General features: G+C 41.1%; 1 protein-coding gene across 6 annotated transcripts; it reads left to right on the top strand.

The window, feature by feature from the left end:
• The first annotated feature begins 244 nt into the window (after nucleotides 1–244).
• On the top strand, nucleotides 245–26,147 carry LOC110492063 (ankyrin repeat domain-containing protein SOWAHB). 6 transcript variants are annotated; one of them, XM_021566053.2, is made up of 14 exons: nucleotides 245–566; nucleotides 4,120–4,181; nucleotides 4,623–4,913; nucleotides 11,283–11,381; nucleotides 17,522–17,572; nucleotides 18,579–18,680; nucleotides 18,859–18,870; nucleotides 19,962–19,964; nucleotides 23,313–23,399; nucleotides 23,522–23,524; nucleotides 24,208–24,210; nucleotides 24,417–24,489; nucleotides 24,648–24,749; nucleotides 25,107–26,147. In XM_021566053.2, exons 1-14 carry the CDS (start codon nucleotides 443–445, stop codon nucleotides 25,280–25,282), a joined length of 1,188 nt encoding a protein of 395 aa, XP_021421728.1. In that variant the 5' UTR covers nucleotides 245–442; the 3' UTR covers nucleotides 25,283–26,147. The 6 variants fall into 6 exon arrangements, with proteins under 6 accessions (XP_021421728.1, XP_036802847.1, XP_021421726.1 ...); XM_036946952.1 differs by lacking the exon at nucleotides 19,962–19,964 and adding an exon at nucleotides 18,982–18,984; XM_021566051.2 differs by having other exon boundaries at nucleotides 18,561–18,680.
• Nucleotides 26,148–26,387: the final 240 nt, after the last annotated feature.

Genomic DNA, 26,387 nt, shown 5'->3' with positions numbered 1-26,387 from the left:
ATAACTTGTAAATTCCCTCCTCCCACTTGGTCACAAATAAAATAAATAAATAAAATAAACTTGCGGGAAAATGGAAAGATTTGTACACAAAGTAATCCACTGAGATGCATGGGTTAGGTTTAATGGGAATGTGTCCATCAGAGTTAAAGAGTTTGTAATTGTGCTTAAACACAATGGTTCAAGTTGGTCAGAAATATCTCTTATACCGTAACATATGGCTTTTACCCCTCACAGTTTTCTTTCAGCACTGAAATAGTTAAACGGAGGGGGCGCAGTGAGTGGGTTGGGTTTGGTTGGAGTGAAGTTGGACATGTGCTACAAATGTTTGTTTTTTTCCTTCTCAAATTAGCCAGGGAGCGTACAATGTTATAGCAGCAAGACCATACTAACTCTAAAAGAAACATTTTTTTAGTCATAGAAAACGAGCACACATAAAGCAAGAATGGGTGATGTCACTGAAGAATCGTTGCTGGATTATTTCTGCTCAGCCGGAGGGAAAGTAAAAAATGCTGATTTAATGAAAATATACAGGCCTTTCATTGGTCATAACGACATGCAGCTGCGTGGTAAGTAGCAGTACATTGTATCGGAAATGTGGAATTTCAAAAATGATTTCAACGAAACTGCAACAGTTGCTCTCATCAACTGCTTCGTGATGTATGACTTGACGCGATATCACCGTTTCTCGTCTCGTGCGACATCTGTCACGTATTTTAGCTGTCACAATAACATAGTCTGTGTGGTCCAGACACATCATATGATCATACATAATTAATTCCTTTATAACAATTATATTTCATGAATAGTTTCCCCTCAAACCCATTTGTTTATCATTGTTCCCAATTCCCGGTCGGGTAGCCGAAACTAAACATCTGTTTTACATTAAAGGGCCTTTAAACAGAACATTTACACCAGGAATTCTGTAATTTCCTTTCCTGAGACCAGTTATAGCTGCTTGAATTCTCTGGTGCCTGCTACCCAAGTCTTGCCTGAGATCCAGACCACAACAACCAACCATTTTCACCATTGGACTTTGGTGTTCTGTTGTGGTATGACAACAATGATTCACACTGATAAACAGTGTGATTATGGTGCTGCCTTTTAATTAATACCACTCAGCCCCTGAGTCATGAACACAACTCGGTATTATCCTGAAACCTGAGACTGTTACAGTTTTTTTGACAGCAAATATTTTCTCCAATGTCCTCCCTCAATTTGAGACTGATACCTGAAATTACAATATTGTTACGTTTGACCAATTACTTGCAATGCAATCCACCAGGGCATCATCCCGGCTTGGTTCTGGATAAAATAACGAGGCCCTAACATGTTTTGACAGGCGCTAGATGAATGATTATCCAATGTGACCTTGTATTTACAGTTGTACTGTCCAGATGCTATCTCAGTGGTACAGTTGTTGACAGAGGTTTCCAAATAAAGCTGCTTTGATATTGTGCTATCTGACATGGCTGGAGTGTCCAATTATGAAAATGATTTCCAGCACATAGTTCCAGTACTTAGTCATTTATAACAACACGTGTGTTCCCATTTTTTTTAATGGGCACGATTGCACGATAATAGTGTTTTAATCATAATGCAATCATTTAGGCCACAGGCACCACCAGCGCAACTAGATCGCTAATGAGGTGCTCTTTTTAATACGATTGAATAAAGTGGGAATATAGTGGGGATCGCTAACATTGCTGTGTCTGTCCAGTTGCTATGGCTATCTGTCTACCTTTTTAGCTAATGAATTACTGAACATGTAAACTGTCACCCCTGTACTAGTAAACCAGGAATTATTTTGTTGATGAGATGTAAGTGGCCACTTCCTCTGGATTTCCTGTTTTTGTGGACGTGAAGTTGTGAGCTATGCAACTGTCTCATTCAAAATGTTCTTTCCACTCCCTGCTGCTGTCAGGAAAAAGGAAAGAGCTCAATTGTTCGGGCCTATATTCTTACATACCTAAACATTCTTTCAAACACAGGGCTTCAGCCATTATTATTGTCTTGTTGAACTAAGATGGCCTATGTTAAGTGGTCTGGCCGGCTGGAGTAATAGGTACATTCTCAGAAACAGCAGCTTATACAACCTGACGTCTGTCAGCATCAAGTCTGAATATCGTTTCACAAACCCAGTTGTATCTGTCAGAGAGGAAGTTAAACAGTAAACTATTATAATAGCCATCAATTTGCAGTTTGTTTGGGTTCCCATAGGAAAGCTTTAATACTGCAGAAATAGACAGATAGGTTGGGGGTGGGCTTTTTGGAGATATGGGAGTAGAGTTGTTTGTATCTCTGCCTGCCTCATGTTGGCAGAGAGAGCCTTAGTTTCCTCTTCGTCCCTTTTCCCAGTCAGTGACTTTTTTCTGAGATGATTGTTTTGCAACTCGAGCTGTGTTTGGCCTGCAGAGGAATGAAGAATAAAAGCCCCTCCCTCTTGGAGCCCCTGTCGTGCTCCCCAAATTGCAACCTATTTCTTATAAAGTGCACTACTTTTGACCAGAGCCCTGGTCAAAAATGGTGCCCTAAATTGGGAGTAGGGTGCCATTTGGGACAAAAACCTGGCCTCTGCAAGAAGGGGAAAGATGATGAAGTAACAGGGAGGGCAGATCAACCACAATCAGCCACAAGTCTTCACAGGCTACACAATAATCTCAAATAGCCATCATGCATTCTTCAGACTCAATAGGTCTACGTCTTGGAATGCCAGTGATTCAACAGCCTGATTTAGAGAGGCTTGTCAACTAGAAAGATCTAGGGTCTCCCAAATGGTGCAGCGGTCTAAAGGCACTGCGTCGTAGTTCTAGAGTAATCACTACAGACCAGGGTTCGATACCAGGCTGTGTCGCAGCCGGCCGCGACCGAGAGACTCATGAGACGGTGCACGATTGGCCCAGCGCCGTTAGGGGAGGGTTTGTCCGGCCGGGAATTCCTTGTCCCATCGCGCTCTAGCGACTCCTCGTGGCAGGCCGGGCGCATGCATGCTGACTTCGGTCACCGGCTGTGCGGCTGGCTTCCGAGTTAAGCGAGCAGTGTGTCAAGAAGCAGTGCGGCCTGGCAGGGTTGCTCTCGAGTTTGCCTCTCCCGAGTCCATACGGGAGAGTTGCAGTGATGGGACAAGACTGTAACTACCAATTGGATATCCTGAAATTGTGGAGAAAAGGGTTAAAAAATAAATAAAATAAAATACAAATAAATTTAAAAATGAAAAAAAAAAACATTAAAAATAGATAGATTTAATCAATTGTAAGACAACACTTAATCCCATTAGAGTTCATTCCATAAGAACACTATTATTACATTATTACACTGTTAGACCAAATTATATTTCTTATCCTCATCATCCATTTTCTTTCTCTAATCCCCTCAAAGAATGAAAGTCTGGGGTTTTGGGAGAAAACAAAAAGTTATATCACATTTTTGGAACTTGATATGCCAACTCTAGAGATCCTATTAAATTACTAGAGGGGATATGTTATAAACCCCAAAGTTCCAGAATGAGGTGAAAATGGCAGCCATCTTGGCCAGGGAGAAATCCAAAACCAGTCTAATTGGAATGAATTGCAGTAGAGGCATAGGTGATGCATTTCCTGCTTTTACTTGTGCAAAAATAAAAGTACGGCATGTGATGTATCAGAAATTGTGTTATTGAATTATGGTCAACCTAAAATCTTGTAATATAATTTAAAAAAAACAGTTTATGTATAAATAGCCTCTAAAATATATGTAAATAGACCATAAATGTCTCATATTATTTTTTTATTGGAAAGCTGTGAGTGCTATTATATGATACAATATCAGTACTTGTTGCATTTACAACTTGTCTAAATCCTATCATCAACTGATTTGAGCCAGTGTATATATGGCTGTGAATTGACGGCATTGTTTGAATGGAATGTTGGCATATTGCCAGTTAATTAGAAACATTTATGGAACCATTCCTCTAAAACCAGTAGGCTAGCTAACACATATACAGTGCAGATACATTATTCACGTTGATTTTGACTAACTCCCTGACCAACATGGCTGACATTTGGACCCTCATAAGAAGGTTCATGTCCATTCTAGTATTCTAATTCCTAATTCTATGATGCCAAAATTGTTCATTTTCCCCAGACAAATACAGAGAGGAGTTCAAACGGATCATCGACATGATTGCTGTTGTGAAATCAGAGAATGTAGGTGAACTTTCAACCATTTGTAGAAAGTGTGCTGTGATAAGTGTGCATAGTTCTTTAATGTTCCACACTCAAATTGAGTTGCCTTCCCACTATCTTTACTCAGCCATGGTAGTTAATTTGTTACAAATAAAATGATTTTCTTTTCTGTGTCTGTTTACTATGTAGTTTGCTATTCATCAATAGGATTAGGGCACCCGCCCTGTATTATCGGTTGTAGGACTACACAAGGTTATTACCATTCAGTTAAATAATAATTAGAAAGGGCAACTTACAAATACATCTCAAACAGTTTTAATTATTTCCACAATAAAATATATCTTAGTTTTGAAGAAATTCCACTCTGCATAATGATTTTATGTTTAGATCAAAGTTAAACTCTCCTATACAGTAGTCCTATACCCTCTTCCTCATCACCTGCCTGCCGTCTGTCCCGATTAGAGTGAGAAGTACCTGATTCTGAAGAAGAGGTACAGGCAGCAGGAGCAGGGCAGTGAGACAGAGCCTGGGACAGACAGACAGGCCAGTCCTGCGGCCAGCACTGCCAGGCCCTCGGCATCAGTCCAGCGGGATGTGTCGGGGGTCTCGTCTCGCCACACCCAGGGGGAACCAGACCTCCAGCCTGACCCGGCCAAGAGGGCAGAGGCGAGGAAGCCTTCACAGGTGATGTGGTTTGGCGGAAGCCCCAGCATTACCTTCAAAGAGGCACCCAAGCAGGAGCACACGCAGGAGGTGAGCTTCAACCATGATCAGTTTTGATGTTTTTTGTTTCCCACAAAAAAAAGAGGGATGAGATGCATTGATAGGTATGCTAGAAAGCTGAGAAGACCTCACACAAAGAGCATGGCATTAGAGCGGAAGAAGCATGGATTGAAAGCAAGACTTTGATACTATTATCCTTCTTACTAATTTCCAATCTGTCATTTTATGGACTTCTCAAAAAGTTAATTCTGTATTGTCTCAGATTTTTGTATATTTTTTATTATTATTATTTTTACAAATGGCTTGTGCAAGTTACCATATATTTTACTCAAAGGGTGCAGCTGTTAACAACCTCATTCTGGTTGTCTTTCCTATTTGGTTTGAGTTGTGGAATTCGTATTGCATTTCCTAAAAAATGTTAGGGTTAATTGCACAATGATATTTTACCAAAGTAAAATCCAGCTGTTCAGTTTACACAATCTAGCAGAAGGGATTTCACTTAGGCTGTGTTTAGACAGGCAGCCTAATTCTGTTATTGTTTTCACTAATTGGTATTTTGGCCAATCAGGTCAGTTCTGAAAAAGATCTGATGCGAAAAGATCTTATGTGATTGGTCAAAATATCAATTAGTGGAAAAGAGGTCAGAATTGGGCTTCCTGTCTAAACGCAGCCTTAGTGTGTCTAGAAGCATCACTTAAAGAGAATATATGCCAAGCCAATAGTGTCAGTGTCCACATTAGTACGTGCAAATAATATCTCTACTCACACAGGAAAAGGGCAACAGCACAACACAAGTGGTTTTGGCATGAAGTGGACATATAGTATACTACCTAGAACTTTGTCAGAATTACAGTAAGCAGGTGTAAAACAAGAAAGCTGTTATTAAATGTAGCATGGAGAGATGGTCTCTGTTGAATAGCAGATCCAAGGTAGATGACAGGTGGGAATGAGGACCAATGGTTGTAGAAAAACAGTACTTGGATTTATTGCAGGAAATTTGGCTCGTCTTGAAAACATTGTCATAGCAACATTCAGGATACAAAATGACAGATGATGGCGAGTCTAAAGCTCAGCACGGTTCCTACTGCATTTTAAGACTAGGCTTAGATGTTAAACAGCATAACTACGGATTACTCTTTTTTCCGTGCTAAACAGAGCCTAACTCTACCCCTTACTAGGAGAATCAACCAGTACAGCTAACATCAACGGCCTATACATACAGGCCGCCACAAACAAACTGCTATGGAGCACGTTGTAAAATGGTGTTCAACCCTGAGCTGAGAGAAAAGGATTGCCTTTTTACCTTTGCTCCTAAACCCCACCCATAATGATTAACCAATGAGAATGTACATTTAATTAGTTGAACTTTACTTTGTTAATTAGACCAGGCATGGAAAACATGAAGTTAATTGCATATTTAGTCAAGTGGACATTAGTTTAAAATACAGAGCTTGCATCAAATGGAACAGGATTAGAGCTACTACTCAGAGAGACTGAAAGTATGGGTGAGTTGCACGCTAATTATCTTAAATTGCCATACCTGGTTTAAACCTGAGCAATCAACTCTGTAGCAAGCAATTAACGTAAGGCACACCTATGCGTGGCAATGGATTGGTGCCGTGAATCCCAAATCTCCCCCTCGCCTCTACCAACTTGCTCTGTTGTCATGTGTTGTTGATGACGTCAACTCCGACGGTGACTTCCGTCGAGTGGTGACGGGATCAATAAACCCATTAAATTCAGGACACACTTGTGACTTTGAATGATGCAATTTATGTTCCACATTTAATAATTAAACAAATTGAAATTAACAAAGATATAATCCTCTTAGATTTCAGTGTTGTGATGCAAAAATCCTAGCTAAATGCTTGGCGCATAGAATAAAAAAAGTATTGTCAGATATTATTCATCCTAATCAGACAGGTTTTTTTACGTGGACGATACATTGGAGATGATATAAAACAAGTACTGGAAACAATGGAATACTATGAAATATCGGGGACACCAGCCTGGTTTTCATAGCTGATTTTGAAGAGGCTTTTGATAAAGTACGACTGGAGTTTATATTTAAATGCCTAGAATATTTCAATTTTCGGGAATCTCTTATAAAATTGATTAAAGTTATGTATAGTGACGCTAGGTGTAAAATAGTACATAATTGCTACATCTCAGAGTTTTAAACTGTCTAGAGGAGTAAAACATGGTTGTCCATCGAAATGTTAACTGTTAAAATTGGATCCAACAATAATATGAAGGGATTATAAATCCGTGGCTTAAAAACTAAGGTGTCATTGTACACTGATGATTCATGTTTTCTTTTAAAACCACAATTAGAATCTCTCCACGGCCTCATAGAGGATCTAGATACTTTTGCTAACCTCTCTGGATTATGACCAAATTATGATAAGTGTGCTATATTGGATCACTAAAAAATTCCAATTTTACATAGTTTTACAAATTCTACATAGTCTGACAATAGTCTGACAGGTGGAGATGTGGACATACTCGGTATATAAATCCCAAAAGAAATAAATGATCTCACTCAATACATTTTTATAGGAAGTTAGCAAAAATAGATAAGATCTTGCTACCATGGAAAAGAAAATACCTGTTTATTTGTGGAAAAATCACCCTGATTTTGTCATATCACAGTTTAGCTAGTTGCTTATGGTTTTGCCAACACCTAGTGACCTGCTTTCTAAATTATATGACGAAAAATATTACATTTTATTTGGAATGGCAAGCCAGAAAAAATGTAAAGGGCCTATGTATTTAATATATAAATCCAAATATAAATTCGGAGGGCAGAAATGATTACATATTAAAGCATTAGACCTTTCACTAAAGGCATCAGTCATACAAAAGTTATACTTAAATCCAAACTGGTTCTCTAGTAAATTGGTAGGATTGTCTCATCCTATGTTCAAGAATGGCCTTTTCCCCTTTATTCAGATTACAACTGCTCACTTTCGGTTGTTTGAAAAGGAAATAATCTCCAAAATATAATTATTTTTTAAACAAGCCTTACAAAGTTGGTTGCAATTTCAGTTTAATCCACCTGAAAAGACAGAACAAATAATACAACAAGTCTTGAGGTTAAACTCAAATATACTAATTGATTAAAAAAACTACGTATTTTTTGATGAAATGTTTAACAAATGTATAATTGTAGTGAATAATATCATAAATAGGACTGGTGGAGTTATGTCACACATGCAACTAACACAGACATATGGAAATGTCTGCTCTACCCAAAATTACGACTAACTAATTGCAGCATTACCACAAAAATGGAAGAGGCAAGTAGAAGGGGAAAAAAGTAAGGAACTTGTCTGTCGGCCCTGTATTAAAGAACATAAATGGTTAAAGAAAAGTGTGATAGATTATAAAAACGTATACCAATTTCATTTAAGGACCAAAAAATTGACAGCTGTGCCATATAAATTGCAAAGAGATTTTCGATGTACTCATTCCATGGCACATGGTTTATGAATTGAAATGTAAAACAACGCCGGATTCAAAACCTCACATTTTTCAATTTAAATTACTATACACATTTATTGCAACCAATAGAATGTTATAAATATGGAGGCTACAATCTTCCCAGCTCTGCAGATTTTGCTGTGAGGAGGCAGTCATTAGGTCATTTATTTTGGTATTGTCCATATGTAGCTCATTTTTGGTCACAGGTCCAGGAATGGCTGAAGAATTGCAACATTTGCCTAGAACTAACACTGTAGATAACAATAATGGGTGGTTTGAAAAGCCATAGTCAAGCAATCAATAATATAATTAATTTAGATAAAATGTTTCTTTAATTTATAATCTGTAGAAGCTATGAGAATGGAAAGGTTCAGTACTTTTGTGAAACATCAAAGCACAGTTGAAAAATAATGGCAAATAGAAATCCAAAATGGATGGTGTTAAGAGATAGATGGGAGGGGTTGAATGGAGCTGAAGGATGGGACTAATAACAAGAACACCAATGTAAAACATAACATTTGTCAAATGTATATAGGCTCAGAAATTTTGTGAAATAGCACAGTTACAAATAGAAATCAAACTGGAGGGACATCAGAAATAGAGGAAGGACTAAAAACAAACAAAATATAACTATTGTAAAATAGACTGTGTCTGTAAAATGCAACCACACTGCACACTACCCTAACCCATCTGGACAAGAGGCAAACCTAAGTGAGAATGCTGTTCATCGACTACAGCTCAGCATTTAACAACATAGTACCCTCTAGACCCTGGGTCTTGACCCCGCCCTGTGCAACTGGGTACTGGACTTCCTGACGGGCCGCCCCCAGGTGGTGAGGGTAGGTAACAACATCTCCACCCCGCTGATCCTCAACACTGGGGCCCCACACGGGTGCGTTCTGAGCCCTATCCTGTATTCCCTGTTCACCCACGACTGCGTGGCCATGCACGCCTCCAACTCAATCATCAAGTTTGCGGACGACACCACAGTGGTAGGCTTGGTTACCAACAACGACGAGATGGCATACAGGGAGGAGGTGAGGGCCCTCGGAGTGTGGTGTCAGGAAAATAACCTCACACTCAATGTCAACAAAATAAATGCGATGATCGTGGACTTCAGGAAACAACAGAGGGAGCACCCATCGACGGGACAGTAGTGGAGAGGGTAGAAAGTTTTAAGTTCCTCGACGTACACATCACGGACAAACTGAATTGGTCCACCCACACAGACAACGTGGTGAAGAAGGCGCAGCAGCGCCTCTTCAACCTCAGGAGGCTGAAGAAATTTGGCTTGTCACCAAAAGCACTCACAAACTTTTAAAGATGCACAATCGAGAGCATCCTGTCGGGCGGTATCACCGCCTGATACGGCAACTGCTCCGCCCACAACCTTAAGGCTCTCCAGAGGGTAGTGAGGTCTGCACAACGCATCACCGGGGGCAAACTACCTGCCCTCCAGGACACCTACACCACCCGATGTCACAGGAAGGCCATAAAGATCATCAAGGACAACAACCACCCGAGCCACTGCCTGTTCACCCCGCTATCATCCAGAAGGCGAGGTCAGTACAGGTGCATCAAAGCAGGGACCGAGAGACTGAAAAACAGCTTCTATCTCAAGGCCATCAGACTGTTAAACAGCCACCACTAACATTGAGTGGCTGGTGCCAACATACTGACTCAAATCCAGCCACTTTAATAATGGGAAATTGATGTACAAAATTTATCACTAACCACTTTAAACAATGCCACTTAATATAATGTTTACATACCCTACATTACTCATCTCATATGTATATACTGCACTCTATACCATCTACCGCATCTTGCCATCTTTATGTAATACATGTATCACTAGCCACTTCAATCAATGCCACTTTTATGTTTACATACCCTACATTACTCATCTCATATGTATATACTGTACTCGATACCATCTACTGCATCTTGCCTATGCCGTTCTGTACCATCACTCATTCATCTATCTTTATGTACATATTCTTCATTCCTTTACATTCCTTTATAAGTAGTTGTTGTGGAGTTTTTAGGTTAGATTACTCGTTGGTTATTACTGCGTTGTCGGAACTAGAAGCTCAAGCATTTCGCTACACTCGCATTAACATCTGCTAATCATGTGTATGTGACAAATAAAATTTGATTTGATGATTTAAAATGTGTATAATACGTATAAACTGAAGGTAGAAGCCTAAGTGTTATTATTTATTAGTTTACTCCAATTGGGGGGGAGGGTGGTAAGGTTTGCAGTGAATAATAAAGGTATATTCTTAGAGTATGTATGTATGTGTGTATGTATATGCATATATATATATTTACCAAAAAAAGATATGGGGGATTGGAAATGATGCAGACAATTACATTGATGGAAGCAACAATCTTTCCGCAATATTAAGCTGATCCACCCCTAAAAAAAAGAAGGAAAAAAAAGATGTAATCCTCCGTAACAGTTAAACATTTAATTTGGAAGGTATTTCATTTGTTAAATGTGTCAAGCCTTGTAATCAGAAGAACATATGCACTGACATATAATTAGGCACGCCTCGCCATTATTTTGTATTCAATTGCGCAAACTCCAAACATATTGTGTTTTGTGGTGCGATAGCACTTGGCTGTGGAGCCTTCAACCTTGCCGGCTTGGAGGGTCTAATTAGCTCCTACACATTCGATCATTTTCACTCCCTCAGCTTTGGGAGACTTGTGCATATGGCAGTGCGTGTGAAGGTGCAAATGGAGGGGGAAGGGGGTGATTTGGGATTTAGCCGTGCACTTTATCTTAACCACACGTATATACTTTTACACTTTTTAAATTACATTAAGACCTTTTTTTAAATGGTGTTGAGGCCAAACTAAGGCTGCCTCATCACAGATTAATTCTGTATGTTGTCTCTGTGCCTCCAGGACCAGCACACCGAGAGGACCCCCTCACCGTCCATTTCAGAGAAAACCCTAGCGCACAGTAACGGAGAGGATGAGCTAGACAGGGACTCCGGGTCAAAGGTGAGAGGCTAGTGACAGCAGGAGTAAATCTCAAAAGTATTTTCCTTAATTCCTTGTGTCCTCTCTCCTCGCCTTATCTTCTCAACAAATCGGAGGGAAACACAGAGTGTTGGAGGAGAAGTTCTAAGGAGAAGATGTCATCCAATGCTCTTCTCACTTCCCTCTCAAAATGCCAAGCGGAGGCGAGGAGAGCAGGTCCTGGAGCCAGAGTACACAAGGAACAAGGAAAATACTTTTGAGATTAAACTTTCTCCTAATGTTACTTTGTCACATTTCACCGTGTTGGACATTTACAGGCCTTTGGCTCTGCCTCCCTAGTAATACTTATTATTTACTTTCTCTCTCTAAACAAAATAGTGAGTCATAGCAGGAACTGTTGCTGCAAAATTCCACCAGATGGCAGTAGCTAAATTATCTGGATTTAAAACTAACCATGGATGTTTGAGAGTGGGAAACAATATGAAGGGGGCAAGCATTAGCATTTGAATGCTGCCCTTTGTTCTGTCATTATGTAAAGCAAGTTGCAACAATATGTTTGAACTCATTAGAAAAATAATTCCGATTTTTGCCCATTAAACAGATTGAGATTAATCTAGAAAGATATAGGTTTCCTTGATGGCCCTAAACCTACAAGAAGGAGGTGAGAGGGTCCTGGCGAAGGGGTGCCAGGTAAATAACCTCTCCCTCAACGTCAACAAAACGAAGGAGCTGATCGTGGAGTTCAGGAGACAGCAGAGCGATCACGCCCCTATCCACATCGACATGGAGAAGGTGAAAAGCTTCAAGTTCTTCGGCGTACATATCACTGACAATCTGAAATGGTCCACCCACACAGACAGTGTTGTGAAAAAGGCGCAACAACGCCTCTTCAACCCCAGGAGGCTGAAGAAATTTGGCTTGGCCCTTAAGACCCTCACAAACTTTTATAGCTGCACCATTGAGAGCAGCCTGTCAGGCTGTATCACCGCCTGGTACGGCAACTGCCCCATCCGCAACCGCAGGGCTCTCCAGAGGGTGGTGCAGTCAGCCCAACGCATCACCGGGAGCACACTGCCTGCCCTTCAGGACAAACACAGCACCCTGTGTCAAAGGAAGGCCAAGAAAATCATCAAGGACCTCAGCCACCCGAGCACCAGAAGGCGAGGTCAATACAGGTGTATCAAAGCTAGCTTCTATCTCAAGACCATCAGACTTTTAAATGGCCATCACTAGCCGGCCTCCACCCAGTTACTCATCCCTGTACCTTAGAGGCTGCTGCCCTATGTACATAGACATGGAACACTGGTCACTTTAATATTGAAACACTGGTCACTTTAATAATGTTTACATACTGTTTTACCCACTTAATATGTGTATACTGTATTCTAGTCAAGGCCATCCTATTCAACTATTGCTGTACATATATTATTCTATCCTACGTATTCTTCAGATATACTACATATTCTATCCATAATGTCTGTACATCCCATCACATATATACAGTGGGGCAAAAAAGTATTTAGTCAGCCACCAATTGTGCAAGTTCTCCCACTTAAAAAAGATGAGAGAGGCCTGTAATTTTCATCATAGGTACACTTCAACTATGACAGACAAAATGAGGGAAAAAAAATCCAGAAAATCACATTGTAGGATTTTTAATGAATTTATTTGCAAATTATGGTGGAAAATAAGTATTTGGTCACCTACAAACGAGCAAGATTTCTGGCTCTCACAGACCTGTAACTTCTTCTTTAAGAGGCTCCTCTGTCCTCCACTCGTTACTTGTATTAATGGCACCTGTTTGAACTTGTTATCAGTATAAAAGATACCTGTCCACAACCTCAAACAGTCACACTCCAAACTCCACTATGGCCAAGACCACAGAGCTGTCAAAGGAAACCAGAAACAAAATTGTAGACCTGCACCAGGCTGGGAAGACTGAATTTGCAATAGGTAAGCAGCTTGGTTTGAAGAAATCAACTGTGGGAGCAATTATTAGGAAATGGAAGACATACAAGACCACTGATAATCTCCTTCGGTCTGGGGCTCCACGCAAGATCTCACCCCGTGGGGTCAAAATGATCACAAGAACGGTGAGCAAAAATCCCAGAACCACACACGGGGACCTAGTGAATGACCTGCAGAGAGCTGGGACCAAAGTAACAAAGCCTACCATCAGTAACACACTACGCCGCCAGGGACTCAAATCCTGCAGTGCCAGACGTGTCCCCCTGCTTAAGCCAGTACATGTCCAGGCCCGTCTGAAGTTTGCTAGAGAGCATTTGGATGATCCAGAAGAAGATGAAACCAAAATATAACTTTTTGGTAAAAACTCAACTCGTCGTGTTTGGAGGACAAAGAATGCTGAGTTGCATCCAAAGAACACCATACCTACTGTGAAGCATGGGGGTGGAAACATCATGCTTTGGGGCTGTTTTTCTGCAAAGGGACCAGGACGACTGATCCGTGTAAAGGAAAGAATGAATGGGGCCGTGTATCGTGAGATTTTGAGTGGAAACCTCCTTCCATCAGCAAGGGCAATGAAGATGAAACGTGGCTAGGTCTTTCAGCATGACAATGATCCGAAACACACCGCCCGGGCAACGAAGGAGTGGCTTCGTAAGAAGCATTTCAAGGTCCTGGAGTGGCCTAGCCAGTCTCCAGATCTCAACCCCATAGAAAATCTTTGGAGGGAGTTGAAAGTCTGTGTTGCCCAGCAACAGCCCCAAAACATCACTGCTCTAGAGGAGATCTGCATGGAGGAATGGGCCAAAATACCAGCAACAGTGTGTGAAAACCTTGTGAAGACTTACAGAAAACTTTGACCTCTGTCATTGCCAACAAAGGGTATATAACAAAGTATTGAGATAAACTTTTGTTATTGACCAAATACTTGTTTTCCACCATAATTTGCAAATAAATTCATTAAAAATCCTACAATGTGATTTCTGTATTTTTTTTCTTCTCATTTTGTCTTTCATAGTTGAAGTGTACCTATGATGAAAATTACAGGCCTCTCTCATCTTTTTAAGTGGGAGAACTTGCACAATTGGTGGCTGACTACATACTTTTTTGCCCCACTGTACATTACTGTTCAAAAGTTTGGGTACACTTAAATGTCCTTGTTTTTTTTAACGAAAAGCAAACTTTAAAAGGCTAACACAAAAATAAAAACATCCTAGATTTGTCCTAGACCTCAAAAGTTGTCTCCTGATGTGGTTTAAGCATTGCTGTGGATTTAGTCCATCCATTTTTGTTGTTTTTTTTCTATTTAAAAAAAAAAGTGTCATTTTGAAAATAAAAACCTGAAAAAAGAATCTGGGGAAAAAACGGAAACCTGGAAAAACTAATTGGAGAAAACAGAATTTTGGGAAAAATATATTACATTTTATAGGACCCTACATATAATATAATAACCATCACATTGAAGTTAACTTGGAGTCAAGAGTTATGTCACGCCGCCAAACTTACCCTAGTAAAACTGACTATCGTACCGATCCTCGACTTCGGCGATGTCATCTACAAAATAGCTTCCAATACTCTACTCAGCAAACTGGATGCAGTTTATCACAGTGCCATCCGTTTTGTTACTAAAGCACCTTATACCACCCACCACTGCGACCTGTATGCTCTAGTCGGCTGGCCCTCGCTACATATTCATCGCCAGACCCACTGGTTCCAGGTCATCTACAAGTCCATGCTAGGTAAAGCGCCGCCTTATCTCAGTTCACTGGTCACGATGGCAACACCCAACACAGCACGTGCTCCAGCTGGTGTATCTCACTGATCATCCCTAAAGCCAACACCTCATTTGGCCGCCTTTCCTTCCAGTTCTCTGCTGCCTGTGACTGGAACGAATTGCAAAAATCGTTTAAACATCTGCTATCTGAGCAGCTAACCGATCGCTGCAGCTGTACATAGTCCATCGGTAAATAGCCCACCCAATTTACCTACCTCATCCCCGTACTGTTTTTATTTATTTACTTTTCTGCTCTCTGATCATTTATCACTCCAGTGTTAATCTGCTAAATTGTAATTATTCGCCTACCTCCTCATGCCTTTTGCAAACAATGTATATAGACTATTTTCTTTATTTTTCTTCTGTGCTATTGACTTGTTTATTGTGTAACTCTGTGTAACTCTGTGTTGTTGTCTGTTCACACTGCTACGCTTTATCTTGGCCAGGTCGCAGTTGTAAATGAGAACTTGTTCTCAACTAGCATACCTGTTTAAATAAAGGTGAAATAAATAAAAATAAAAATAAAAAACATCTTGGAAAAGCACGAAAAGTTTATCGGCAGATTTATCTTCACATTGTGGTTAAATTATCAGTGATCACGCGAATGTCCAATATAGGCTAAATGTCGAGGTTAGGCTATTAGTTTAATGCTGGTGACATGATGATTGGTGTTTGGCTGCCAATTATCAAATACAATGATTTTGCTCTTCTCCATATCTCATCATATAACCTGTTCGCCTTATCAGCAAACTCTTGTCTAAAGAGCATGGGCCAATGCCAGATTGGGCAAGATTAGTTATTTATCGCAACTTTTTTTGTGACAAAACCATCAGGAGAGTTGAAAATGCGATGGAAACTCATTTACTTTTATTTGGTACATGGGAACTTTAACCACAAAAGTCATTTTTATGTGCACTATGTTATCACACACAGCCTTTTATCAGCAACAGGTCAGTTTGATGGAAACACCTGCCGTGACAAAAAGTATTTTTTGTTTTTTTTTGCGTTTTTATGCAGTTTTGACAATGTTCACATTCAAATCTGTCGCCAATTGGATGGAAACTTAGGTTGTGTTCCTATCTTGTTGAATGGGATGTAATCTAGATCTCTACAACTACATAGATCACAATAACGTAAAAGGGCCTCCTGAATCTCACCACCTCTCTTATGTGACAACATTAGAATGTGGGAGTTGTATCAAAAAATAATTGATGCTGTGGAAAGAACCAGTTGTCAGCAAATATTCCCTTGTCTAAAAAAAGCTGTTTCTCTGTGGCTGGTTGAACTTCCTCTTTGCGCAGTTGTATCTCTGCCTGTGCTACTCTCATTTTCTCTTGAAGCGCTTGGGAAGCTGAAGTATCACTCTGTTCTAAACTGTGTTCTAAACCCTGGTTCTAAACCTCAAGACAAAGAGAATGGAATTACATGACAGAGAGGAGGAAAGTGCTGAGAGATTCACTTGACAAAATGAAACTCAACTATAGAAAAAAAATTCTGCCCAACAATATTTTTCTTCCCCTGTTTTTTTTATTTCCAGCAGAGAAAGTGGACATGTGCCAGTGGATAAATAGGCCTCCACTTTTCGTGTTATACAAGGCATGTATGACAGCGACATGAAAGACGTTGGTGTTTTTACATCATGTCCCTGTATGATCTCAGAACAATTAGCAATCAAGTGGTTGACAAAACAAAACATATAGAAAACGGCCATTTTCTCCCCACATTAATCAGCCAGAATGACACTTTTGTGCATTCAGAGAAATGTGTGCTTTAATTTCGGGGCATTTCTGACCACGTTTAAAACAAAGGGGAACACAGATGGTGGAATGGTCTCTGACCAATGTATTTTTTTATTTAACTAGGAAAGTCGGTTAAGAACAAGTTCTTATTTACATTGACAGCCTACCCTGGCTGACGCTAGGCCAATTATGCGCCGCCCTATGAGACTCCCAATCACGGCCGGATGTGATAAAGCCTGAATTCGAACCAGGGACTGTAGTGACACCTCTTGCGCTGAGCTGCAGTGCCTTAGACACGCTGCACCACTCAGGAGCCCTAAGGTCCACAGACAGACTTGTCTATTGGTTAACAGTGGAGTTCACAGTTATTATTACATTGACCCCTTGGTGTGAAAAGCTCACTTTGCCTCCATCCTACCTATCTGTCTGACACTTGTTGGATCACTTCGTCCCTTTTGATGTCTGAGGTGATAAACATACAAACATTGTGATTGATTGGTGTGTGTGTGTGTGTGTGTGTGTGTGTGTGTGTGTGTGGGTGTGTCTATTAGGGCTTTAGGACATTCATTCTTCATTCCTATGTGGAACAACATAAGGCTTTGGTTGGGAGAGATGTCCCTACTGCTTCAGCATGCTGGATCAATAATACTCATATCATTTGTCTTATTGTCTGTCTCTTTCAGTCTGAGTCGGAAGAGGAGTGTATGGGCAGAATGCGCTCCACCCCAGTGGCTGTGAGTTTCCACATTTATATATGCTAATAAATACAGTAACAGTCAAATGTTTGGACACACCTACTCATTCAAGGGTTTTTCTATATTTGTACTATTTTCTGCATAGTAGAATAATAGTGAAGACATCACAACTATGAAATAACACATATGGAATCATGTAGTAACCAAAAAAGTGTTAAACAAATAAAAATATATTTGCGATTCTTCAAAGTAGCCTCCCTTTGCCTTGATGACAGCTTTGCACACCCTTGGCATTCTCTTAACCAGCTTCATGAGGTAGTCACCTGGAATGCATTTCAATTAACAGGTGTGCCTTGTTAATTTGTGGAATTTCTTTCCTTCTTAATGCGTTTGAGCCAAGAAGTTGTGTTGTAACACTGTAGGGTGGGTATACAGAAGATAGCCCTATTTGATAAAAGACCAAATGAACAGATCATCTCTGCATGTGTTGTTCCCACTGTGAAGCATGGAGGAGGAGGTGTGATGGATTTTGGGGTGCTTTGCTGATGACACTGTCTGTGATTTATTTAGAATTCAAGGCACACTTAACCTGCATGGCTACCACAGCATTCTGCAGCGATACGCCATCCCATCTGGTTTGCGCTTAGTGGGACTATCATTTGTTTTAAATGGGACAATGACCCAACACACGCCCAGGCTGTGTAAGGGCTATTTGACCAAGAAGGAGAGTGATGGAGTGCTACATCAGATGACCTGGCTTCCACAATCACCCGACTTCAACCCAATTGAGATGGTTTGATTTGTTTAACACTTTTGTTTGGTTACTACATGATTCCATATGTGTTATTTCATAGTTTTGATGTCTTCATTATTATTTACAATGTAGAAAATAGTAAAAATAAAGAAAAACCCTTGAATGAGTAGGTGTGTTCAAACCTTTGATTTGGTACTGTACATATTAGACATGAATATTCATAATACTGTACATACTAGACGTGTGCTTCATGGACACTATCCATTTGCTTAGCTCATCCAATCCCTACAGCTGGACCCCGTGGAGAAGGAATGGATCTACTCTGCTACTTGTGGCCGTCTCTCTGACCTCTCCCAGCTGCTAAAACAGGAGCCCTCCTTGGCCAACAAGAAGGTAACCTCTACCCATCCACCTCTGCCCCTCACAAAGGCCAAGGTTTCCAAAACTACCTTGATGTGTCTGCATGACATTGCAGTATACATCTTGTGGATAAATGGGTAGCTTTGTTTAATTGGATGCAACCACTAAATGTAGTTTCCCTCCTTCCCTTTCCTTCATTTGACTAAACCAGGACTTTGTTTCAGTGAGTATACTTTCTCCACAACTTTAATTAGGAATATTTGTATTACATTTCTATTATAATTGACTGATTTGTGTTCTTTATTTTCTTTTTGGAATCTGCTATGACTGTCAGGGGGTAAGTGAATTAAATATTGATATGCCCTACTTTATATCTTGTTCATCTCAATTCTTGACAATCATTTTCTAGATTTCTAGAAAGTTGATCATATTCTGAAATGATACCTATTGTTTTATGAAACCTATAAAAATGCATTTCAAATAGTCGACATTCCATTGTTATTTTTCCGTTAGTTGTATTCTAAAAACCCTGTGATGTACACACATCAAGATCATGCATTTCAAAGGCGCCGCTTTCAAAAGGATTATGGAAGATAGCTTTTTAGCTCCTGGATTCCCCCCCCCCCTTCCCCCTGACAACCCAAATCCCTTTATTGGTCTCCCTGTGCGCTCAAGAGATTTGGGTTCATGTTTGTTGTCCCTCCCCTGTGTTGGGGTTCTCACACTGTCCTGTGTCAGACCACCTTCTAAGACCTATCCCTAAGCCCCTGCCATCAGCATCCCCACCCAGACAAGATACCAGGGTCGCCATTGAAGTGCAGGGAGATGGGAGCGGGGATTAGAGAGAGACTCTTAATGCACCACAAAGACTTCAACCACTTAAAGATAATCTGAAAGTTATAGAGCAGGCTGGGATTAATTGAAGAACAGTGTTGGCCATGTCCCCGGGAAGGAGCTAAATCTCCCTCGGGCGGCTTTGATGCCCCCACCTTCACTCTTCGGCGGTGAAGTCACTCTTACCTAGGGCCTGAAGTTGAGGTCTGGGTGCCGTTTGTGGACAAGTTCTGTCCCCATCAGACAAAGTTTAGACCACTCATAAACTTTGACCTTCCCAATAGCAGATAGATTGTGTACCTACACTCTCCTCCTCAACTGTCATTGACAGGGAATGGCTAATTCAAAGACCCACATATGTTAACCCCATCTAACATAGCCTATTCCTTCCTGATCTCTGTCCTTTTCGTCCTCTACACGTGACATGTGCTCCCCACTTCTGCCGTGCTGGACTGTGACGTACTTCCTCTGACCCTGCAGTTTGTAAGTAAATCATTCTCCCATCACTCCTCAGTGGTCTTACTATGAACAGGAAAGTGTCACAGGCCATAGGTCATTTTGTCCAATGTTTCCTCTTGATCAACCCTTGTCCCTTTGGACACTACTAACTCCCACGTTGGGTGCATGACACCCACCCACCCACACACACACACTGAGTGTGTCATCAGTCAGGCAGGAACGCGGGAGGTGGCCCCAGCGGGCTGGGACAGGAACGAGAGGCACGAGGAGGGAATAACGTCACATCCTGTCCCATCTCGTCCATCACTCCCGCTCACTAGGAGACCCGCCAAGCTGCCACTCAAACGGCCCAGCCGACCAATCCGTCTTCGGCGTGTGACAGGGCGGGCAACAGAAATGGAGATACTCAGAGCCAGACTTCATCTATCACAATCTGTGTCCCAGACTGGTTTTGGATATCTAGAAGTGCATCCCCCCCCCCCCCCCCCCCCCCAACTGCTCTGAGTCCTAATATCAAGGTTGTGATATAGTTCACCAAGTTCCTGATGTAGTAGCGTGTAATTCAGGAGATGAAGAAATGCCATTTAAGGCCTTGAACAAGCACAAGGATGTTCATAGTTGGTGAGCTCAAGCTGCCTAACCAACTCTAGTAAAGGAACACCTTTACTAGTCTTGATTGACATAGGTAACCTACTTCTCATCATTGTTCTGCTCTCCCTGTTCCATGTCTGGAGTCAGACTGAGAAACATAGACATTGTGGTTCAGAGGCTGACATTTGCAGCCAAGCTCTGCACACTCAAGAATAAGTCCCACGCAAACCACATACAACTTTCTGACATAGTGCCGCTGCTGTGATCAACTGTGTTACTCTTGTCAATGGGTCTCTGAGCACTTCAGGCTGTGTAATTACGGGCGATTCAGCAGGTGAAATTGTGGGCAATTGTCTGCATGTTGTCTCTGAGCGTGTGTGTGTGTGTGTGTGTGTGTGTGCGCGCACACAGCGTGGGGGGGGCACACAGGGGGCACACAGCGTGGTGGGGCCCTAGCCTTGTCTTTCTGATGGCTGAGTGCTGACAGTAGGGCGATTCCTGGGTGGGTCTGCCTCGCTCCCCTCTGAGGGTCACACCAACATCATCAATCTTCCTCCCTGTGACAGGCGGCCCCCCCCCCCCCCTCCCCCCTGGTGTGGGCACAGTGCAGTGTTGTTTTGTAATTAGGCTCTGTTAGATGGCAGGAAACCATCCCTTCGTCCCTCCCTCTACCTCTCCCTCCATCTCTCCACTCCTCCTGTGCACAGCTGGCCCACCGCTTCAGCCAGCCTATCAGAACTCTCATCTGATCCACACTGTTGAAACCACTTGGTAGAGGAGTAATGATGCTATGCCAATTACTATCTACTGACTAACCACTACTGGGAATGTATCTACAAGTATCTGTGTATATGTCAATACAATACAAGCATTTCGTTACACCCACAATAACATCTGCTAAACATGTGTATGCAACCAATACAATTTGATTTGTGTGTACATCAATACAATGATCTATGTGCATGTCAATTCAATACAAGTCTCTGTGTATATGTCAATACAATACAAGTATCTTTGTATACATACAGTGCCTTGCGAAAGTATTCGGCCCCCTTGAACTTTGCAACCTTTTGCCACATTTCAGGCTTCAAACATAAAGATATAAAACTGTATTTTTTTGTGAAGAATCAACAACAAGTGGGACACAATCATGAAGTGGCACGACATTTATTGGATATTTCAAACCTTTTTAACGAATCAAAAACTGAAAAATTGGGCGTGCAAAATTATTCAGCCCCCTTAAGTTAATACTTTGTAGCGCCACCTTTTGCTGCGATTACAGCTGTAAGTCGCTTGGGGTATGTCTCTATCAGTTTTGCACATCGAGAGACTGACATTTTTTCCCATTCCTCCTTGCAAAACAGCTCGAGCTCAGTGAGGTTGGATGGAGAGCATTTGTGAACAGCAGTTTTCAGTTCTTTCCACAGATTCTCGATTGGATTCAGGTCTGGACTTTGACTTGGCCATTCTAACACCTGGATATGTTTATGTTTGAACCATTCCATTGTGGATTTTGCTTTATGTTTTGGATCATTGTCTTGTTGGAAGACAAATCTCCGTCCCAGTCTCAGGTCTTTTGCAGACTCCATCAGGTTTTCTTCCAGAATGGTCCTGTATTTGGCTCCATCCATCTTCCCATCAATTGTAACCATCTTCCCTGTCCCTGCTGAAGAAAAGCAGGCCCAAACCATGATGCTGCCACCACCATGTTTGACAGTGGGGATGGTGTGTTCAGGGTGATGAGCTGTGTTGCTTTTACGCCAAACAGAACGTTTTGCATTGTTGCCAAAAAGTTCAATTTTGGTTTCATCTGACCAGAGCACCTTCTTCCACATGTTTGGTGTGTCTCCCAGGTGGCTTGTGGCAAACTTTAAACAACACTTTTTATGGATATCTTTAAGAAATGGCTTTCTTCTTGCCACTCTTCCATAAAGGCCAGATTTGTGCAATATACGACTGATTGTTGTCCTATGGACAGAGTCTCCCACCTCAGCTGTAGATCTCTGCAGTTCATCCAGAGTGATCATGGGCCTCTTGGCTGCATCTCTGATCAGTCTTCTCCTTGTATGAGCTGAAAGTTTAGAGGGACGGCCAGGTCTTGGTAGATTTGCAGTGGTCTGATACTCCTTCCATTTCAATATTATCGCTTGCACAGTGCTCCTTGGGATGTTTAAAGCTTGGGAAATCTTTTTGCATCCAAATCCGGCTTTAAACTTCTTCACAACAGTATCTCGGACCTGCCTGGTGTGTTCCTTGTTCTTCATGATGCTCTCTGCGCTTTTAACGGACCTCTGAGACTATCACAGTGCAGGTGCATTTATACGGAGACTTGATTACACACAGGTGGATTGTATTTATCATCATTAGTCATTTAGGTCAACATTGGATCATTCAGAGATCCTCACTGAACTTTTGGAGAGAGTTTGCTGCACTGAAAGTAAAGGGGCTGAATAATTTTGCACGCCCAATTTTTCAGTTTTTGATTTGTTAAAAAAGTTTGAAATATCCAATAAATGTCGTTCCACTTCATGATTGTGTCCCACTTGTTGTTGATTCTTCACAAAAAAATACAGTTTTATATCTTTATGTTTGAAGCCTGAAATGTGGCAAAAGGTCGCAAAGTTCAAGGGGGCCGAATACTTTCGCAAGGCACTGTAAATAGGGCAACTCCTGTGTCGGTGTTGCAGTAAAGTGCTTTTGTTCTGTATAGGGAAATAGTTTGGTTCAAACGTCTGTATTTTGTGAATGGCTCACATTTCCCTCTCCTTGTTCTGGACACAGACAGCTCTTCACTGGGCAGCCAAACACGGCAAGGAGGACATGGCTACCATGATGGTTAACGCAGGAGCTGATGTGAACACTAAATCTGTGAGTTTGCTCTTGTTTTTTTGTGAATATAGGCTGTATTGTAATTTCTTAGGAATGGAATGCTATAAAATATTGTCGAACCGTAGTAATAACATTACTACTGTTTTTTAATTTTCTTTCAGCATGTGAGTACCTCCTCTTTCAGTACAGTATATCATAAGCAGGAAGTGATCAGTGTTTGTATATTTGGAGGCCGGCCAGGCAGATTTGTTACCAAGGCAATGAGCCCATGGGTTGCGGCCAGGTTAGTTATCTTGTTTTCTGTGGTGTTGGTGATATAATGTTGCATCGTAATGGTTCCTGTGAAGATCCAGCTGTGCAAATTCAATACAGCAGTCAAAACACACACACACACACACACACACACACACACACACAGTCTTGTATAACTAACCTTGTGGGGATACATAATTCAAAATCCTATTTTCCCTACACCCTAACTCTAACCCTTACCCTAACCTTAACCCTAAACCTAACCATAGCTCCTAACCCTAAACCTAATTCTAATTCTAACCTTAACCCCCTACAAATAGCATTTTACCTTGTGGGGACTAACAGAATGTCCCTAGTCAGTCAAATATTTGTTAGTTTACTATTCTTAAAACACGCCCACAGAGTGTCTACTAATAAATCATGTCAATTGTGTAAATGTATTACCGTGCCAAACTCACAACTATGGCAATTTTCTGAGAATAACTAGCCAATTATGTATGTGGTCATTATGTTGTGTTGCCATAACCTCTGGTAATTTGTATATTCTCTCCTTTCATGTTTTCATTGGCTGTGTTGGGGCCATGGGAAACTCTAGGGGGTAGGTCTTAAAACGCCTTGTACATTTGTCCAGGGTTAAACCTTGAACTCTGCACACAGTGGATGTCAGAGGTTATGTTCAAATAGTTGTATTGGACAGCCTGTTTTGTTCTTGAAAAAAAAAAATGGTTATACAATTAGCATTATACCCCTATGTCTTTGGTGGGGAATAAATTTGCATAATTTTCCACTTTTTTTGTTTTGCAGGGCTATACACCCCTGCATATTGCAGCATTGCATGGCCATCGACACATTTTGGAGCTGCTCATTGGAAAATATGGTAAATGACAGGGAAAGTTAACCCACATGCTTTTTTTTTATTTTGGGGTGTGGAATCAGTGCAACAGGTAATCTATTATCTTTCTGCCATTGATTGCCTTTTTCCAGCTACATGTTTTCTTATAGTCATTGTTTGACATGTTCTTCCTTTCCTCTCAGGTGCGAAGAAGAATCTGCGGGACTACAGCGGCCATCTTGCCTGCCAGTACCTGAACATCACGGAGTCTACAGAGGATGACCGAGCAGCTCCAGAGGAGACACGTGAGTGTCTCTTACTATTTTGTTTTTGACTCTCTGACGTCTCTGAAATGTTGTCTAAACGCAAGAAATGAACAAAGACCACAATATTTCCCTCCCCGGTCTGATACAGAATAACATTTGTTACTAAGATCAAAACAGAGCCCAAAAAAGGTCATCCTTACCGTTAGGTTTCAGCCTTACATAGAATGTATTACCGTTTCAGCCTTACATAGAATGTATTACCGTTTCAGCCTTACATAGAATGTATTACCGTTTCAGCCTTACATAGAATGTATTACCGTTTCAGCCTGACATAGAATGTATTACAGTTTCAGCCTTACATAGAATGTATTATATGGTGGTCTGTATTTTGTTCAGAATTCCCCGAGTTCCAGGCCAGAGACCACGGTAGGAACAGGAAGTTGGTCTCGTTGTTCCAGTCCAAGAAGAAGTGGGGCTCAGCGGAGGAGCTAGCCCCTGTAAAGGAGAGGGTGGCACTAGCACCCCATCAACTCATGGTCCCCGCATTCAGACCCAGGAAATTCTCACGCTAAAAAAGAAGCTTGCCAAATGTCCCGCATTCCATGGCATCACAGAAATGACATCACAAAAAACATGTTCAGTCACTGTGTGTTTATTTGAATTGTAATGTATGCTTTTATATTATGTATTCTGTATGCTTTTATGTTGTAGGGAGCTGTAACTATTGAGTTGTTTAGTTTGTTGTTTACTGCCTTGATTGCTACAATACAATCTCCCAAAATGATTTGATTATCATTTAATTCCATTTTAAAAGTAGAATTTGATTCTAGTGAGACAAAATGTGACATTCCATACGGAGCTATTTGGCATGCTGCATTTGTTTTCTTGCTCTTTCAATTGAGTGTGTATTTGAATTTCACTTGCCTTTTTCCTCGCACCGTGTTTAGTGAAGACCGTGCCCGAATGTGTAGTTTCCAAGCTGATCTGACGTTCCAGATTTGAAGTGCCACGTTTACAATGTTGATGATCGCACTTTAACATTGTCAGTTGGTTGATTTGTCATAAGGGACACTATTTTCTATTGGTTCACCCTCTGTATTTCTCATTGTATTTCTATTGAAGGAGGAAAACGAGGGACAATCTTTTTTTTATTGTTTCACCCTCTGTATTTCACGTTGTATTCAATTTGTATTTCACGTTGTATTCTATTGAAAGACAAAACAATACCAGAGTACTGGCATAGAATAGTCCGTTCATAATTAAGTGTCTTATTCAATTGGGAAACAAGTTAGTTGATGTGCCATGGCTTTGCATCATGTTTTTCCTCAAGTTGTTTGTATTGCCTCAAATTGAACCTGCCTCTTCCAGCTTGTTTTGTTTTGCACATTATTTATATTTGAGATATTTGTATATTAAAGTGCTATGCTGTGCTACTAATTTTGTGTTCACTTTTTAACCTTTATGAGAGTCACAGTAGGTGGAGTTCTACCAAGTTAACTTGGTTAAATGGGCACTTCATATCAGCTGTTGGATCACAGGAGGTTGGTGGTGCCTTAATTGGGGAGGACGGACTCGTGGTAATGGCTGAAGCGGAATCAGTGCAATGGTATCAAACACATGGTTTCCATGTGTGCTTCGATGCCATTCCATTGGCTCTGTCACGGCCATGAATATGAG

This window comes from Oncorhynchus mykiss, chromosome 16 (assembly GCF_013265735.2).
Source record: "Oncorhynchus mykiss isolate Arlee chromosome 16, USDA_OmykA_1.1, whole genome shotgun sequence".
Lineage (NCBI taxonomy): Eukaryota > Metazoa > Chordata > Actinopteri > Salmoniformes > Salmonidae > Oncorhynchus > Oncorhynchus mykiss.
The sequence above is the reverse complement of the archived record's forward strand: the minus strand, read 5'-3'. Positions and strand labels throughout refer to the sequence as shown.

Excerpts from the sequence above, each read along its gene's own strand:
- LOC110492063 (XM_021566051.2), top strand. The coding sequence starts at position 443 with ATGGGTGATGTCACTGAAGAATCGTTGCTGGATTATTTCTGCTCAGCC. Across the intron at positions 4,914-11,282 it reads AGCAGGAGCACACGCAGGAG|GACCAGCACACCGAGAGGAC; the intron begins GTGAGCTTCAAC and ends CTGTGCCTCCAG. Across the intron at positions 24,750-25,106 it reads AGCAGCTCCAGAGGAGACAC|AATTCCCCGAGTTCCAGGCC; the intron begins GTGAGTGTCTCT and ends TATTTTGTTCAG.